Consider the following 16,500-nt stretch of genomic DNA (forward strand, 5'->3'; position numbering starts at 1 on the left):
ATCATAATGCGTGACGACCTCGTAAACCGTGTCGAACCGACATTCTGCCTCGAAGTACGTGCATGACTCGACGACCCCCGAACGTTTCCTCGATTTGCGTGCTGAGGAGTTGTTAATCAAGATTATCACTATACGTGCAAGCGTTAAAGTGCTGCCCGAGAGTCTAGAAAATAATAAGCCAAACAAGGTAGGCATAGTGCCAAAATAAAATATTATTGTTTCAAAAGGCTTAGACCCTAGTCGGGGGGTATAGCCTAGACCTTGATCAAATTAAAATATAACAATTAAATAATATTTTTTATGATTAAGAGATATAAAATAATATAAACAAATGTTATAGCAAAAAAAATATAGTATCTTTATAATTAAGAAACCTAAGCTTTTACATACAATTGTTATAGTTAAAATATTAAGAATAAGTAAAAGTTTACATGCAAAGGTTATAGTCAAAATAGTGTTTCTTTATGATTAAGAAACATAAGACTTGACATACGAAGATTGTAGATAAATGACGTTTCTTCTTGAAGAAGAACATAGTACATGATTGGCAAATAAAGAAAAAGAATTCATGTCCAAAATGTTTTATTCAAACTAATGATCAATCAAGGTTTAAAGCTATCAAAACCAGACTAAAGGCCTGTAGCCGGATTAAGAGACGATCCGCGTATTTATATATAAACCTATTTTATTATAGGTCAATCATTCAATCATTCATTCATTCACAAAGGTTTTCAAACGAGATCACCACATCATTCAGAACAGACAGTCACAGGTGAATACGTTAAACCTTTTTCAGTCAAGATAAACGGGTTGTTTATCTTAAACAAAGACAGTCAAATAAAGATTTTAGGATTACATGATCCCTATTAAAATACAAGATAGAGAATAAAAATAAAACTCAGACCGAGTACACATGTGTCTGGATCCAAACATAATTAATTAATCTAGTCTATCAATCAAGGCTACGTGGCCGCATACTAGAGATCATAATAAAAGTTCTTCAATGGGTGTCAACTCCCGGAGAACTGAAATTGTGTGTGTATGGAAAGTGGTACAAATCCCAGAAATAATAGACGTTTCTGCTGAGTGTGTTCCAGAAAACTATCTTGTCAAGCAAAGAAAGATTTATAAAAATGTTTTTAGAGTCTTCGATTCACCAGCATATCGCTGACGTATTTTTTCCCTCCAACATTTCAGGAAATAAAGATAGTACAGGTAGTAAGGAATTATATCCATCCAAAAAGATAGACGCTCGCAAGGTAGAGATGGCTCATCTTTATAAGTCAAACCCTCGAACATTTATTATTCGAGAAGCTTTCTAATAAATCAAATATTTTATTATATTAAATAAAAGTTTACAAATAAACTAATGATTTAAAATATATAAAGACTTTCGCTAAAACTCTGATATATTTTCAAAACAGGTACCAACTATTGGTCACACGCCTAGGCCCTAAGTCGGGGTGTGACATTATAACCCCTAGCCGGAAACACCACACATTCCATCGCCACTGGCTTCTTCTAGAGCTTCGCTACGCCATGTCGCCAACTATCGTTGAACCACCATCGCAATTGTCAATAAACGGTGTCGCAAACATCCACCACACCACGACCATTTTTTTGTTCCGACTTCCATCTTCGTGCACAGCCAAACACTCATAGCCACCTATAACACCGGTAGCCACTATTGCTCCCCGCCATAAATAGCCAAATTAATTTTGATCAATTGATCTTAATATAATGAAGATGTTCTGGTTGGTCTATTTTATTAACATGATGTTCTGGTTGGTCTATTTTATTAACACAAAATATTTCAAATGAGTAAAATAGTTATTCCATACAGTCATTCAGAGGTCCAACTAAAAAACACTAGTGGCTCAACAATTGATGGCTTATAGTCTCTGAGTTACTAACTCAACACTTACTAGCACAAAAAATGCCAAATAACCCCGACCTATTTTCAAATTTCTTCCAAAAGAAACATTATTTTAAACAAAAAATGAAACTACATTTAAAAATATAAGAGTTAAGTGCAAAATGCATCCTCTGTGGTCAACACCATTTTACAGCATTAGCCCATGTGGTGACTTTTTTGTACGGTGCACTCTTATGGTCTGCATATTTTTGTAATTGGAATTGGTCGTTAACCCCCGTTAATTTTAATTGTTAAAATAAGGGGCCAATCCATCTTTTAACCCACGAACCCAACCTGGCAAGAAAACCCCCTTGTTCACAAGATACAACCCTAAATAGCCATCATGTTGCGTCCTCTCACGATCATCATCTTCAACATCTACATTTCACATTGTTCATCTCAAATTGCTTGGCTATTTGGCTTATTTGCAGACGCCATGACTTTCACAGGTATGAACCGCTTCTCCAACGCTTCAATTGTTCATTTTCGTTTAGTTAATTGTAAGGCCCCGTTACCGGTGCCTCACTTTGGGCGTTGTATTTACTCTTAAACACAATTTTAAACACCAGAGTTAAATAAAACTTTTGCGGAATAATAAATATTTCATAAAATATTACATGATAATTGTAACAACTCGGGTTTTCCAACTAATAGCTTATATCCGTTACCCGATCCACTTTTATATTCGGGAAATTTTTACCAATATATATATATATATATATATATATATATATATATCGCGTCATTTGAGTAAATATTATTATGTTATTATATTATATTATAATCCAAAGCCCAAACCATTTTCCAAACCCGTTTTTGACCCGTTTGCCTTTACCCGATGACCCGTTTACGTATCTTGCACCTTAATCTTCGTTTAAACATGGAATGCATTATGTCAAATCATTCTTAAGGCAAAAACGTTTATAAGCGACAATATTAATTTGGAAATCTCAATTAAATCGATACGAATTTACATTAATACCGAACCGTCTATATCGTATAGCAATATTACGAGCTAGGGTTCATATTATCTCAATTAAAGCCACAGTTAGCATCGCCCCCCTCTCCGTTCAAACCCCCATATTCAATTTAATTATCAATCTCTTTTACCAGCTCGTTCGTTAGTTCGTTGGGTCCGCCTGCGTTCATCCTAATTACCCCTCGATTCACATCTGTTTAAGGTAAATAATTACATGGTTAGTGTCGTCGTGATGTCAGATTCATTAACCCTAACATTAATTCATCAATCATCAAACGAATAAACGGTTTTGATAATTAGGGTTTATAACAATTTTTGGGAATAAAATCAGTAGGTTTATAATGGTTTGTTTTCGTTCATATCTCAACTGTTAGTCTGGTCCAGTTGGTTGTGCAGGTTTGTTGTGGGTTTGTGTCGGCCACCTGCCTGGGTTCGAGCCTGGCAGTGGCCGGTTTTGGTCTTGTTATTTGTTTTTATTTTATTTTATTATTTAATCTAATTGTTAATTGGTTTTAATCAATATTAATTAATATTATTTATTGAATAAACATTATTTTATTAAGACCGACATCATTTAGTTATGTCTTTTGTCAAGATATCGTTAACAGCTCGGTTACGTTACATATATATATATATATGTATTTTAATAATATTAAACCGTATTTTATTAAGACCCGACACTTTCAAATTCACGTTTTCACGTCATTAAGCGTTGTTACCAAACTTTATTATTTATTATATATTATATAAATGTATTAAATAAAAGATTCAGACAAAACATTTACTTGTATCTTATTATATACTATATTTTAAACATTATTATAAATATTTTATTTATTCATTTATTTAGAATTTAAAATTAACAACTAGTGATTCTAACTATATAAAACAATCGTTCAAATCTATAATCCCAATCATAACTTAAATCACATCGAAAATCTTAATATATTTAAATCATGTTATATCTCTTATAATTAATTTATACTGTTATATTATTTAACTAGGAATCCTTGTTGGTGTATCCCGAAGGGTTCATCATTTTCACGTCATCATATTTGTTTTGTTCATCCGATCAAGTGAGTAATCACTCCCCTATTTTACTTGTTTTCAAATGTTTTGGGGACACTTACGTACCATTTATCGAATTATTTATCTTATTATTTCTCAAACGCAAACTGTGATATTTGTGTTATGTATCAATTGAATGACTACATGTTACTTGCTATTTGATTACTTGCTTACTTGAATCGCATTCGGAGAGGTCCAACATAATCTCATTATAGTATGATCATACGACCGTCGTAGTGGCCGGAGCCCGATCGCATTGGCAATGGTTTCACCGACACTCATTACTTGCTTAACACTTTCATTGTTTATACTCACAAATAACAGTTTTGCTTATTTTTACTCTATTATTTATATCATTATAAATTATCATTTTGTTTGTGTCAAAACTGGTGAATCTACCACTCAACATGTGTTGTTGACAAATATATATATTTTGTACGCATTTGCAGGTTATAGATTGGATTGCTTATCGAACTGAAGCTCACGTAGAGATGACCTTAGGATGTTAAACATAAACAAGAATAGTTGGTTTTGTATTGTAATTTTCTCTATTTTTGTTGTACTTAAATGTTCGTTGACAATTAATAAATTAATTAGATATTGTCGCTTTACAATTGCATGATAGTACCTTGTGAGCTGTGGCAATCAGCTCACGCCCCAACATTTCCGCCGTAGGTTAACGCGTTGGTGATATTAAGAGGCAGGATATTACTTATGAACCAAAGATCTCTCTTGTCCACGGCCGATGTGGGATAGCCTAAGAGTGGGACGATGTTGTGTTTGCCAAGGGTGTTACAAACAACCCCCCTTTTGACTCATCGTTCTCGATGAGGCGTGTCCCATCATCCCGAACGACATAAGAGTGGCTTTGATACCAACTGTAACACCCCGGCCCCTCGCGCCACCAATATTGTCCGCTTTGCCCACGAAGAGCTCACGGATTTGTTTTTGGTTGCCCAAAACGCGTTGGTGATGTTAAGAGGCAGGACATTACTTATGAACCAAGGATCTCTCTTGTCCACGGCCGATGTGGGATATCCTAAGAGTGGGACGATGTTGTGTTCGCCAAGGGTGTTACAATAATCCATTACTTGTATAAATCAACATCTTGTCTTTCAAATTTAGAAACATTAAACATAAAACATAACAGCCTTCCATGAGATGCCAGTCTCTTCTCTTCCATGCCATGTGCCCACGTCAAGCGAGCTGCTTCATCCTACTCACCCGCGTGCATACTAAAAGTCAGCTACGCTGAGTGAGTTCTAGTTACTTAGATAACATACAATACGTTCACATATTTATACATACGCACCCGAAGATACATATTATATAACCTACTTACCTTCTTTTTATACATATATTATCATATACTTTCTTTTTTCATTCTTTTCTTTTCTTTCATACCTTTATATTAAACCTTACTTTACAAAATTCTAAGTTTTAAAGAGCATTTCGCCCTACTGCCTCGAGTATTATCAGGGCCCGGTTCCCTTTCTGCCTCGAGTATTATTAGGGCTCGGTTCCCTTTTCTGCCTCGAGTATTACTAGGGCCTGGTTCCCTTTCTGCCTCTAGAATTATTAGGGCTCGGTTCCCTTTTATGCCTCAAGTATTGTTAGGGCCCGGTTCCCTTTCTGCCTCGAGAATTATTAGGACTCGGTTCCTTTTCTGCCTACAATTTTGTTAGGTCCCGGTTCCCTTTCTTCTATACAACCATACCATACCTGTCTACACATTCACAATCATAACTTTCATACATACATACATACATAACAATCATATCTTTAACTACAATTGGCGGTACGTGTAATATCCAAAGATCGTTCACACAGTGTCAAGAATTTATTTATACCTAATCATATAAGGCATACACTTACCACTTAAGGTAAGTGTATTAACTAATCACATTGAGTATGCACACAGCCCCAAAAACATAACAAGGAATGGGGCTAGAAACTCACCTGGATCCTGTTTCTTTCTCCGTTAATCGTTATTCCTTTCTTTTTGTTGAGCTCGATTGACTGTACATTAATTATGCATATCAACACATATCCTATTCACATTATTTATATCTCAGCCAAAAATGGCTAAGTCGGGTCTAATCTAATGGTTTAATGTTAGAATACATTTTCTACTTAGATTGTTTTCTTATTTAACCCTAATGTATTTGAATACCTTGTATTCGAATGGTATTAGAATACATTTGTATCTAATGATCACATTGTAAGCTAATGACCACATTGTAAGCTAATGACCACATTGTAAGCGAGTATACATTGTAAGCGAGTATTCATGTAAGCGAGTATACATGCAAGCGAGTATACATTGTAAGCGAGTATACATTGTAAGCGAGTATACATTGTAAGCGAGTATACATGTAAGCGAGTCTCAAGATTGTAAGCAAGTCCACCATTAAAGTAACCGAATGAGCTGAAGTGTTTTGGTCCGTTTATTACCATTTTCACTACGTTTCACGACCTTAACACCCTATAATGGCTCGGTATTAACCCATAAACATTTCCTTAACCGTTTCGGCCATATCTTGACCCGAGTGACCATAAAGCTTGAACCTTTATGGCTAAAACGTTCAAAACTAGATTTAGGGTTTATTTTATGAACCGTACCTATTCTCCGATTCGTTACGTTCATTTTAACATCAACTTTACGACTTTATGGTTCGTTTATACCCGATCTACTCTAGGGTTTAATTTCATGGCTAACCGTTCATAAAACTATAAACTTTAATGATCAAGAACATACCTTAAACATTTGTTAGGTCATAGTTTAGCTTGATTATGAACAATAGTCTTGAATCTTGCTTAAATATCCAAGATCTATCCATATGTAGCTTAGGTTGGGTCTTGAATCTCTTCCTTGGCTCACGACCGTGAATGAGGAAGTTTATGTGTGTGTTTTGAGTATGTAGAGAATAAGATGGAGAGAAATGAGGGTTTTAGGGTTTTAGGGAGGTTCAAGGGAGTACTTATACTCTCTTAAGCCCATGGACCTAATGCCCCTCCCATCCCTTATTCCATCTTTTCCCACTCAAGTCCATACTCTTTATTATATTTAATCTAATTAAATATTAACACACAATAATTAAACATAACTTTCCTTTATTTATTATCATAAATTTTAAAATGTTACATTAATCGATTGTTCAACTTGAATTTGCTAATCATAATTCCAGTATTAATCGTAGCTAATGCGATTATGTTATTGTTTTGTAGGTGCAGTATGGGTCGATGTCTACTGGAACCACCTCAAGGTGGATATGGTGAAGACATGGCTGAACAAGATCTTCACGATTAGGTTTGCTACAGGATGGCATGATCAACTAGAGTAATTTTTAAGTAGTTTGAATTATGTATCTTGTATTATATTAACTGCTAATGATCAGGTGTTTTGGTATCAACTGATAAGTAGGTGTTTAGTATTATGTAAACTAGTAATTAAGTGTTATGTATAATATTAAGTACTAATAAACTTTTGTGTAATATGTGTTTAATTATATTAACGATAAACTACTTTATAAAATAGTTAAATGCAATGGTGTTGTGATCTTTATATAGAATATTTGATTGTGTTTATGATCATTATAAGTGCAATAGGTGTTAAGCAGTACAAAATGATTGTGATGTTAGGTATGGTTTAGTGTTGAGTTGGGTGACAACCTATTTTGAATTTGAAGGACTAGGATTTAGGGACAATGTGAATCTTTATGGTTTAAAGTCAATATGATCAATGTGTAGAATGACAATCTTTATGGTTTAGGGGCATTGTCAATCTTTATTGTTTAGGGTTAATATCAAACTTTATGGCTTAAGATCAATGCCTATAATGTGGTTAGTGGTTTATGATTTTGAATTTAAATGATAGTGCGGTCAGAGTGTATGTATGTATGCGTGTGTGCATATTTGTGTGAAGGACAATGTGGTTAGTGTGTATGCATGTATGTACATGTGTGTGTATGCATGTATTTATAAATGTATATATGTAAGTGTATGTATTTGTGTATGTTGTACAACGACATGAGTGTCTATTCATAGTTATCATCTGTGTATGCCTATGTATATGCATGTGTATGTGTGTGTTGTATCTGTGTTATGTATGTGTATGTTTCCATGTATGTATGTGTCAATGCATGCATATGTATGTATCTTTTCACAGTTTGAATTAATATGTATTGGTTAGCAAGAATTAGTTCGATAGAGCCAAAATTAGGTTAGGATAAAGCAATACAATTTGAATTAGTAGGTATTAGTTAGTGTGAATATAGATTAAGCAAAACAATCAAGTGTTTGATCTTGGTTATATAACTTGGCTTTGTCGTTAACAGTTGAGCAAATCAAATGTTTGGATCTAGGTTATATGGTTAATTCAGTTAAACAATTTGACTTTATAGTCAACAATATGGATTTGCTGGATGTTCAATTTAGATGAATTAATCACTTAATCAACACTAAGTTAAATAAGAAGTCAACAACTAGTTAATCACTTAATTATGTTAATATACAGCTTAGTAGGTTACTTAATCAGTTAATATGCAATTAGAATGAAAGCAATGGCTAAATTCTTGATTGGCTAGTCAATGTGGTCAACTGAAGTCAAATGAATCTTGGATTGGTGAAAGTCTTTAGAGTCCAAGAAAGTCAAACGTAAAAAGAAAAACAACGGTTGATTTTAATTTTGGAGGGAGAAAGTATATTACAATGAGGGTTCAAATTTTATATATTACACAACTATAGGTACACAAAGTGTAAGGGTATACGGATCTTTTTATAGCTTTTGTTAGCGTTGGGTATATAGTAAGGTCCCGAATATAAAAATATGCAAACCACATGTGTAAAAAAATAAAAATAACTACCATAGATTAATGCATTTAGCGCATAACTCAAATATAAAGGTGTACCCAACATCCCAAAGTTTGACAAAAACAACTAAAATAATAATAATAATAATAATAATAATTTTTATGGCGATAATTATTTATAAATTATAAATTTATAAATCCTCTCACACCCTCCAAGAATAGATAATAGAGTTGTGAGCTTGGTGTAGACACATATGGAGAAGTGGATCACGTCTTCCCATTCCCACCACCATTTTTATTATTATTAACCATTTTCATTTTCATCTCTCACAATTTGCAGCAAGCACACTTGTTTCAACAACCACTAGATTCCTTTCGAATCACTACCACCATAAGTTAACTTCTACAGCTGCCTGAAGCAGACGACGATACCCACCACCACCGTTCAATCAATAATAATATGCTCACGAAGCCACCGGAGGACTTACCGCCGGTGATGATGACCATGGATCTAGACCTCGATGGATCCTGGACCTTCGATCAGATCTTCTCCTCGGACCCTTCTCCCTCCTTTATCTTATCCGCCACTGAGCAGTCTTTCTCTCCGCTCTGGGCCTTTTCAGATGATAATAATAATAATGAATTGAATGATGCTGATGACAGACTCCCCGGAACTGCCACGTTGACTTCTTCTTTAACCGCTCATCGCCTTCTTTCGGGTTCGTTTCTGCCTTATTCAAGTTCAATTTTCGGGTTTTTTTCTCATCTGGCTTCAATTTCTAACTGGGTTTTGTTATTTTGTTCGTAAAAATCGGTAATTGATTCTTATTAATCCGGATAAGATGCAAATTATAGGGCTTTTGATTAGTGATTAGGTCTAAGTTTATCTGATTTTGCTGATGGGTTTTGTTAATTTGTGGTTAAAAATCGGTAATTGATTCTGGCCGTTCAATTTTGATTCTTATTAATCTGGATAAGCTGCAAATTAGGCTTTGTTTATTGTTAAGTACCAAATTAATCTGAACAAGGCTTGTTTAATCTGATTTAGTAAAGACTAATTATTTTGTTTCTTTGAATGTTTGATACAGATAACGGTGATCAGATAACAAGAAAACCGTCAAACGGTGATGTAAGAAGGCAGCCATCGATGCCGGTATTGGAGGTCAGTCCGGAATATCAAGATGCAACATGTGTGATCAAGGAAAGAATGACAATGGCTCTTCGATACTTCATAGAATTGGGTGAAAAGCACGTGCTAGCTCAAGTATGGGCGCCTGTGAAAAACAAGGGTAAAAATATGCTCACGACATCCGGTCAACCATTTGTGCTGGACCCCAACTGCACGGGGCTTCATCAATACAGGATGGCTTCTTTAATGTATATGTTTTCTGTTGATGGTGATACCGATGGAGTTCTTGGCCTTCCGGGTCGGGTTTTTAGGCACAAGCTTCCTGAGTGGACTCCAAATGTCCAGTATTATTCGGATAAGGAGTACAAACGGCTTAATCATGCCTTGAGTTATGATGTTCGTGGAACCCTAGCTTTGCCTGTGTTTGAACCGTCTGGTCAATCGTGTGTTGGTGTGCTTGAGTTGATTTTGACTTCACAGAAGATAAATTATGCTCCTGAGGTTGATAAAGTCTGCAAGGCGCTCGAGGTTGGTTGAGTCGCTGCGTTTCTTTATGTGCTTATAAATTATAAATAGACGGGGCAAAAACGAGCTGCTCAAACGGGCTGGGTTGGTTTGGACTGACCCCGAAACACGTTTTTGTTGAATTTTTCTCTCTTTTTATACTAAAAACATGTTATGGTTCTAACAATTGTATTGCTCAGAAAACATATTACATTTAAAAAAACGATTTAGATTGTGTTATGCAATAAAAGTACATTTCGGATTACTCTTTACCCATTGACCCCTTTCCGGTTATTCATGTTTTTTAAGTTGAGTACACCTTTTGTTCTTAAACTAAGGAAATAACAAAAAAATCTTTTATGCTCACGTTTCGTAGCAGTTTACGTTTTTTCTATTAACTCATGCTGATTTTTTCTGCTTCAAATCCAGTCATGTGTCTGGCACTAGAGGGTATTTTAGTCATTTTACCTCATGTGCCTGGCACTTGGCTGGACTTAACAGAAAATATAACACCTGTTAGTGGAAAATATGCTACTGTTACAAAATGTGAACGTAAATGTTTTTATTTTTTATTATTTATTTTTTGTTATTTCATTAGTTTTAAGGAATAAAAGTGAAATTTGCTATATAAGATGTTTTTGTTATATCTTTGTGTTTATATTGTACGTGTTTTACCATTAACAAGAACCCTAAAAACTTGCCGTTGATGCCAATGACATTATATAATTCTTTTTATTTACAAGAACTATGTAATAAAGTTTCTGCCTTTTTGCAGGCGGTGAATTTGAAAAGCTCAAACATATTGGATTCTCCGAATACGCAGGCAAGCAGTAAGATGAAATAATATTTAATTATCATGTTTTCTTTTGTACCCTCTACATTTTTCTCAATATGTACCTAGTTTTTTCTGTACCCCAGATATGCAATGAAAGCCGACAACAAGCCCTAGCTGAAATCCTGGAAGTCTTAGCCGCGGTCTGCGAAACCCATAACTTCCCGCTAGCTCAAACGTGGGTCCCATGCAGGCATCGAAGCGTCTTGGCCTACGGTGGTGGGTTTAAGAAAAGCTGCAGCAGTTTTGATGGCAGTTGCATGGGTCAAGTATGCATGTCAACAACTGATGTTGCGTTTTATGTTGTTGATGCGCATATGTGGGGTTTTCGCGACGCATGTGCCGAACATCACCTCCAAAAAGGCCAAGGTGTAGCAGGTCGGGCCTTCGCGACACGAAGCTCGTGTTTTTGTGAAAATATTACACATTTTGGTAAAACCGAATACCCGTTGGTTCATTATGCGCGTTTGTTTGGGTTAGTTGGATCGTTTGCGATATGTTTGAGGAGTACACATACGGGTGATGATGATTATATTTTGGAGTTTTTTCTTCCGCCTAATATGGTTGACTGTAAAGACCAACAAACGATGTTGGGTTCGTTGTTGACTTCAATGAAGCAGCATTTTCGGAGCTTGAAAGTTGCTTCGGGTGAAGAAATCGGGGAAGATGGCAGATTTGTTGAGATTATTAAAGCGTCAGTGAATGGTGATATTATTGATTCAGGTATTCAGTCCATTCGGTTATCTGAATCGGTTATTTCAAACGGTGGACCTTTAGTTAACGGGCCGAATGTGATGAATAGAAATTGTGGGAAGTTAGAGACGGTTGAAACGACGAAGAAGTCTGAAAAGAAACGAGGGAAAGCGGAGAAATCAATTAGTTTGGAAGTTCTTCAACATCATTTTGCAGGAAGTCTTAAAGATGCTGCAAAGAATCTTGGTGGTATGGTTACACATTCTTTGCTTTTTTATTTTTACATCTCCACTTAAAAGATATCATTTTGTCTCATTAAAAAAAGGGAAAACTTCACACAATAATAACTAAGTTTTCCATTTGTTTCTGTAAAGTCAACTTTTATTAGGTGTTTCAGTCTTGTGTCATTTTATTGTAAAAGTTATTTCTTAAATATTATCCAAGTTTCATAATTGTTAATTTGAAGTCAAATTGGAGAATACATCACTAAAGAGTAATCAAGGTTAATATATATTTTATTAAATTTGAAGTATTAGGTAACAGTGAAGAAAACAATTTCACTAAATAATAACCAAGTCTCATAAGTATTTAATAGTATTTAATATTTATATATGTTTCATTTGCCTCACTTAATATTTAAAAAATTAACATTTATAAAAAAATTACGCATGATTAGGTTAGTGGAACATTTGGGATACTTGGTTACTATTCTGCAAAGTCACCCCTAAGAAACAGACTAATTTCAACCGTTATTTGACTCAAAAGTCAATGTAGAACAATATTATTCTCTTTCTTATCATTATTTATATTAATGGTTTTGCAGTTTGCCCGACTACAATGAAACGAATATGCCGACAACATGGAATCTCAAGGTGGCCATCGCGTAAGATAAACAAGGTTAACCGCTCGTTAACAAAACTTAAACTAGTGATTGAATCCGTACAAGGTGGTGAAGGAACATTCGGTATTCCATCTTTAGCAACCACCCAACTCCCTCTCGGTGTTGACTCGCCACCCTGGCCCACGGCTCCAAATGGTTCACCATCTAACCAACTTGGTTCACCCGGGTCCAAACCGTCCGACCCTCCACGCCCAAGGACCGATCATGGTCCAACCAATCAAACATCCGGAAGCCGAGAAGCCAGCACCGGTAGCCCAAACTCTCACCGCTCTTACCAAGGTAACTGTTTTCTTTAAACCCAACCCTCCTTAAATCTTAATCGAATCGTTTCTGATAACCAGACGTATGTCGGAGTAACAGAAAGTCAACCGGATGAAGTCAAAACACCACCAAACGTAGCCGCAGAGTTCACCGTATCCGATGCACTTCACGCTGCACAGACTGAAGAGCCGTTTAGAGGAATAATGTTAATCGAGGATGCAGGAAGCTCACACGATCTAACAAATCTTTGTCCTGTCAGCGAGCCTATCGAAAAGGTACAACAACTTACTCCAACGGTACAACCTTTCACAGCCAGGACCGAAATGAAAACAATAACGATAAAGGCGACTTACAGAGAAGATATAATAAGGTTTCGTGTGGCTACAAACTCGGGTATTGTAACATTAAAAGAAGAAGTGGGAAAAAGGTTGAAGTTAGATGTGGGTACATTTGATATAAAGTATCTTGATGATGATCATGAATGGGTTCTAATAGTTTGTGATGCAGATTTGCAAGAATGTATCGAGTTGTCGGTTTCATCAGGGTGTAACATAATCAGGCTGTTAGTTCATGATCTGTCGACTAATCTTGGGAGCTCGTGTGAGAGTTCGGATTAAATATTAGGATTAGGGTTTTGATGAAGTTGTAGATTATTATGGGGTCATAGGAAGATGACCAAGTTTTAGGGAGGAACATTCCTCTATTCTTTGTTGTATAAGATATATATATAACTGAATGTTGAAAATGTTAATTGTACATTGGTTTGTTTTTTGTTATCCTTCACATATAATTTGGTCTCTAGGTATTAGTTTTATGCTAGATTTTATATTTTTCTGTGTTTTTGTTGTCAACATGTACTGATATATGATAATTATACAGAAAACCTACTCTAATAGTATCTTTCTATTATGGTAAAAGATTAAATCCAATAACCCTAATGTAGTTTACTCTAATACTTGTTTACAGTTACAGCGGGAATGGAACTAAAAACGACGAATGTGTAAATTTAGAAAGAAAACCAAAAGAAAAGTAAATTCACGCTAAGAAAACATTGTGGGGGCAAAGGCGAAGACCGGATCTAAAACCATAGTAGAGGTCTAGTCTAGTGGAAGAGGTGCTATATCAGGGATATGGTGACGAGCTACGTTGTGGCTAAACAATGACCCCTTATGGTGACAGGGGCTGCAATAAAACCTAATCTATGTATATATACAATGCGTCCCCGGTATATTATGAGAAAGAAAGAAAGTCATCGTACAAGGAGGACGATGGGGGAAGAGGGGAAAAAACCAACCAAGATGTGGTGGCAAAAGCGACAAAGAGATACGGAGGGGGGAGACAAGAACAAGACACCAACACAAGACTCTCATACCATATTATGACGAAAACTTTGTAATATATTGTGTACTATTTTTTTACTAGTATTTTCTTACACCTAAATATCACATAACATTCCACTTGTAAAGATTTGAACTCAGCACTTTTGCGAAAACAAATATTATAAACTATTGATCAACTAGTTAGGTTCATTGATTACAAAAAAAAAACGGATTAAATACTATGTCAACTAATAATAAAAATGAATACAAATGATCTCTAACTTATATATTTTATATATTGTTTCTAATAGTTACTTTATTGTGTAATATACCAATCAGCCTTTCAGTTAACTTAGTTTGATAATGTTTCAATGACAAAAATTGTAATTTAGTCAAAGCATTTATATATCTTTTGAATTTATTTATGGTAAGAAAGTTAAATAATATATTTGGAGTTTGATTATGAAAGAGTTTCACAAATAAATGAGATGTTATAACCTGATCTAAAAACTATTTAGGTTTGTTTAGACTCATTACCCGCTTATTTTTTTACTATAAAACTATTTCTTAATTATAATAATATCTTTTTAAAAAAATCAGATATTAATTTTTAGTATATCCCTATTTTATAGGATTTTTATATTAAATATTTGATGTGATTAATTTTTAATTTAATGAGATATTATAACCCGCTTAAGGGTTATCTGTGTTCGGTGAATCCCTACTCGTGAATTCGGTTCAAATGCGTAAGAAGCATCAATTTACAAATAAAACAATCTGTGACTTGAGAAAATGTAGAGAGCAACCAGAGAGCTTTTAAAGATTTTGATTATACATATTTAAGATAAGATGTAAGAATAATAAGAAAAAACCAATTAGCAATTGAGATTGTAAATAGAAGAAAGCACAAACGATTAAATAGCAAAATTACAAAACAGTATTATAAAGAAAGAATGGCATGTTTTGAGCATTCATATCCATCATTTTATCTACAAGGATTAACTAAGAATCATACTATCTAAAAATTACATTACATTTTATAAAAAAAACCACTTCACCTCTCATCTATATTTTTATCTTTATCTTACACACAATTTTTTTTTCCTCATTTTTATGTACCACATAATTTGATTGATGATAAATAATAGTTTTTCATTTATAAAAAGCTACTGTAAAGAAGAAAATAAAATTTACAGTTGATCTAGAGAAATGGTAGATAAGATGTGTTGTGGCTTGGGGGTGAGTATTCATTGACCCCTTCACTTCCTCAACAACAAACAGTCTAAGTAACAATGTGAGTTAACAAAGTTATAAATAAAATTAATCATCATCATCATCGTACTCAGTATATCCCATCAATAGCAAAGCTATGGTAGGGTCTGAGGAGGATAAAATGTAGACAGCCTTACCTCTACCCCATAAAGATAGATAGGCTGCTTCCGATGAGACCCCCGGCTCGATAGTAGTTTTGCATCAAGCCTTGGACATAAGACACATAACACCCAACTATCGGGACACCCGACCGATTAGTGCATGTACCCTTGTCTTTTGGCTATCAACGCCATCCATATGATGCCTGATTAACCTTCCGCCGCTGTGTTCCCGAGTTAACTTAACAAAAGAAAAGAAAGGAAATGAAAGGAAAACTTTCTTTTCCTTTCCTTTCTCACATCCTTAACTCTTTTCCTTTCCTTTCCATTCAATTCTTTCCAATTGAAAGGAAAACTTTCACCCATAAAAACTTTACATGTCCCACACTTTTCCTTTCTTTTCTCTCTTAGATGAAACTTGAGAACACAAGTTTTAAACTTTTCATTCATTTTTTTTCATAGAAAAAAACTTAGGAACACTCCAACATCTATCTTTCCATCTATTTCCTTTCCTTTCTCTCCTTAAGTGGAGCTCGGGAACGCAGCGTTAACGTTATTTTTATGAAATTAGTAAGATAACGTCAAAATTAGTGTCATTTCATTTTTGCCCACACATATATACATTATATGCGTGCACAATGTGAATTAATAAAACCTTTTTAAAAACCTAAAAAAAAAAAAAAAAGAAAAAAAAGATACTTGATTTGAAATTTGAAAC

At 34.7% G+C, this 16,500-nt stretch overlaps 1 protein-coding gene across 3 annotated transcripts; it reads left to right on the forward strand.

Annotated features, from left to right (window-relative positions):
* Positions 1-9,229: 9,229 nt before the first annotated feature.
* LOC143607378 (protein NLP7-like) lies at positions 9,230-13,851 on the forward strand. Of its 3 annotated transcripts, none has more exons than XM_077082844.1 (6): positions 9,230-9,492; positions 9,862-10,430; positions 11,182-11,236; positions 11,308-12,180; positions 12,755-13,111; positions 13,193-13,851. In XM_077082844.1, the coding sequence occupies exons 1-6, from the start codon at positions 9,234-9,236 to the stop codon at positions 13,708-13,710; spliced, it is 2,631 nt and encodes an 876-aa protein (XP_076938959.1). In that variant the 5' UTR covers positions 9,230-9,233; the 3' UTR covers positions 13,711-13,851. The 3 variants fall into 3 exon arrangements, with proteins under 3 accessions (XP_076938959.1, XP_076938960.1, XP_076938961.1); XM_077082845.1 differs by having other exon boundaries at positions 11,182-11,229; positions 11,325-12,180; XM_077082846.1 differs by having other exon boundaries at positions 13,174-13,406.
* The last annotated feature ends 2,649 nt before the right edge of the window (positions 13,852-16,500 follow it).

The sequence above is a fragment of the Bidens hawaiensis genome, unplaced genomic scaffold (assembly GCF_021521415.1).
Source record: "Bidens hawaiensis isolate Kalapana, Puna unplaced genomic scaffold, B.hawaiensis_p1.1 tig00081700_1, whole genome shotgun sequence".
Lineage (NCBI taxonomy): Eukaryota > Viridiplantae > Streptophyta > Magnoliopsida > Asterales > Asteraceae > Bidens > Bidens hawaiensis.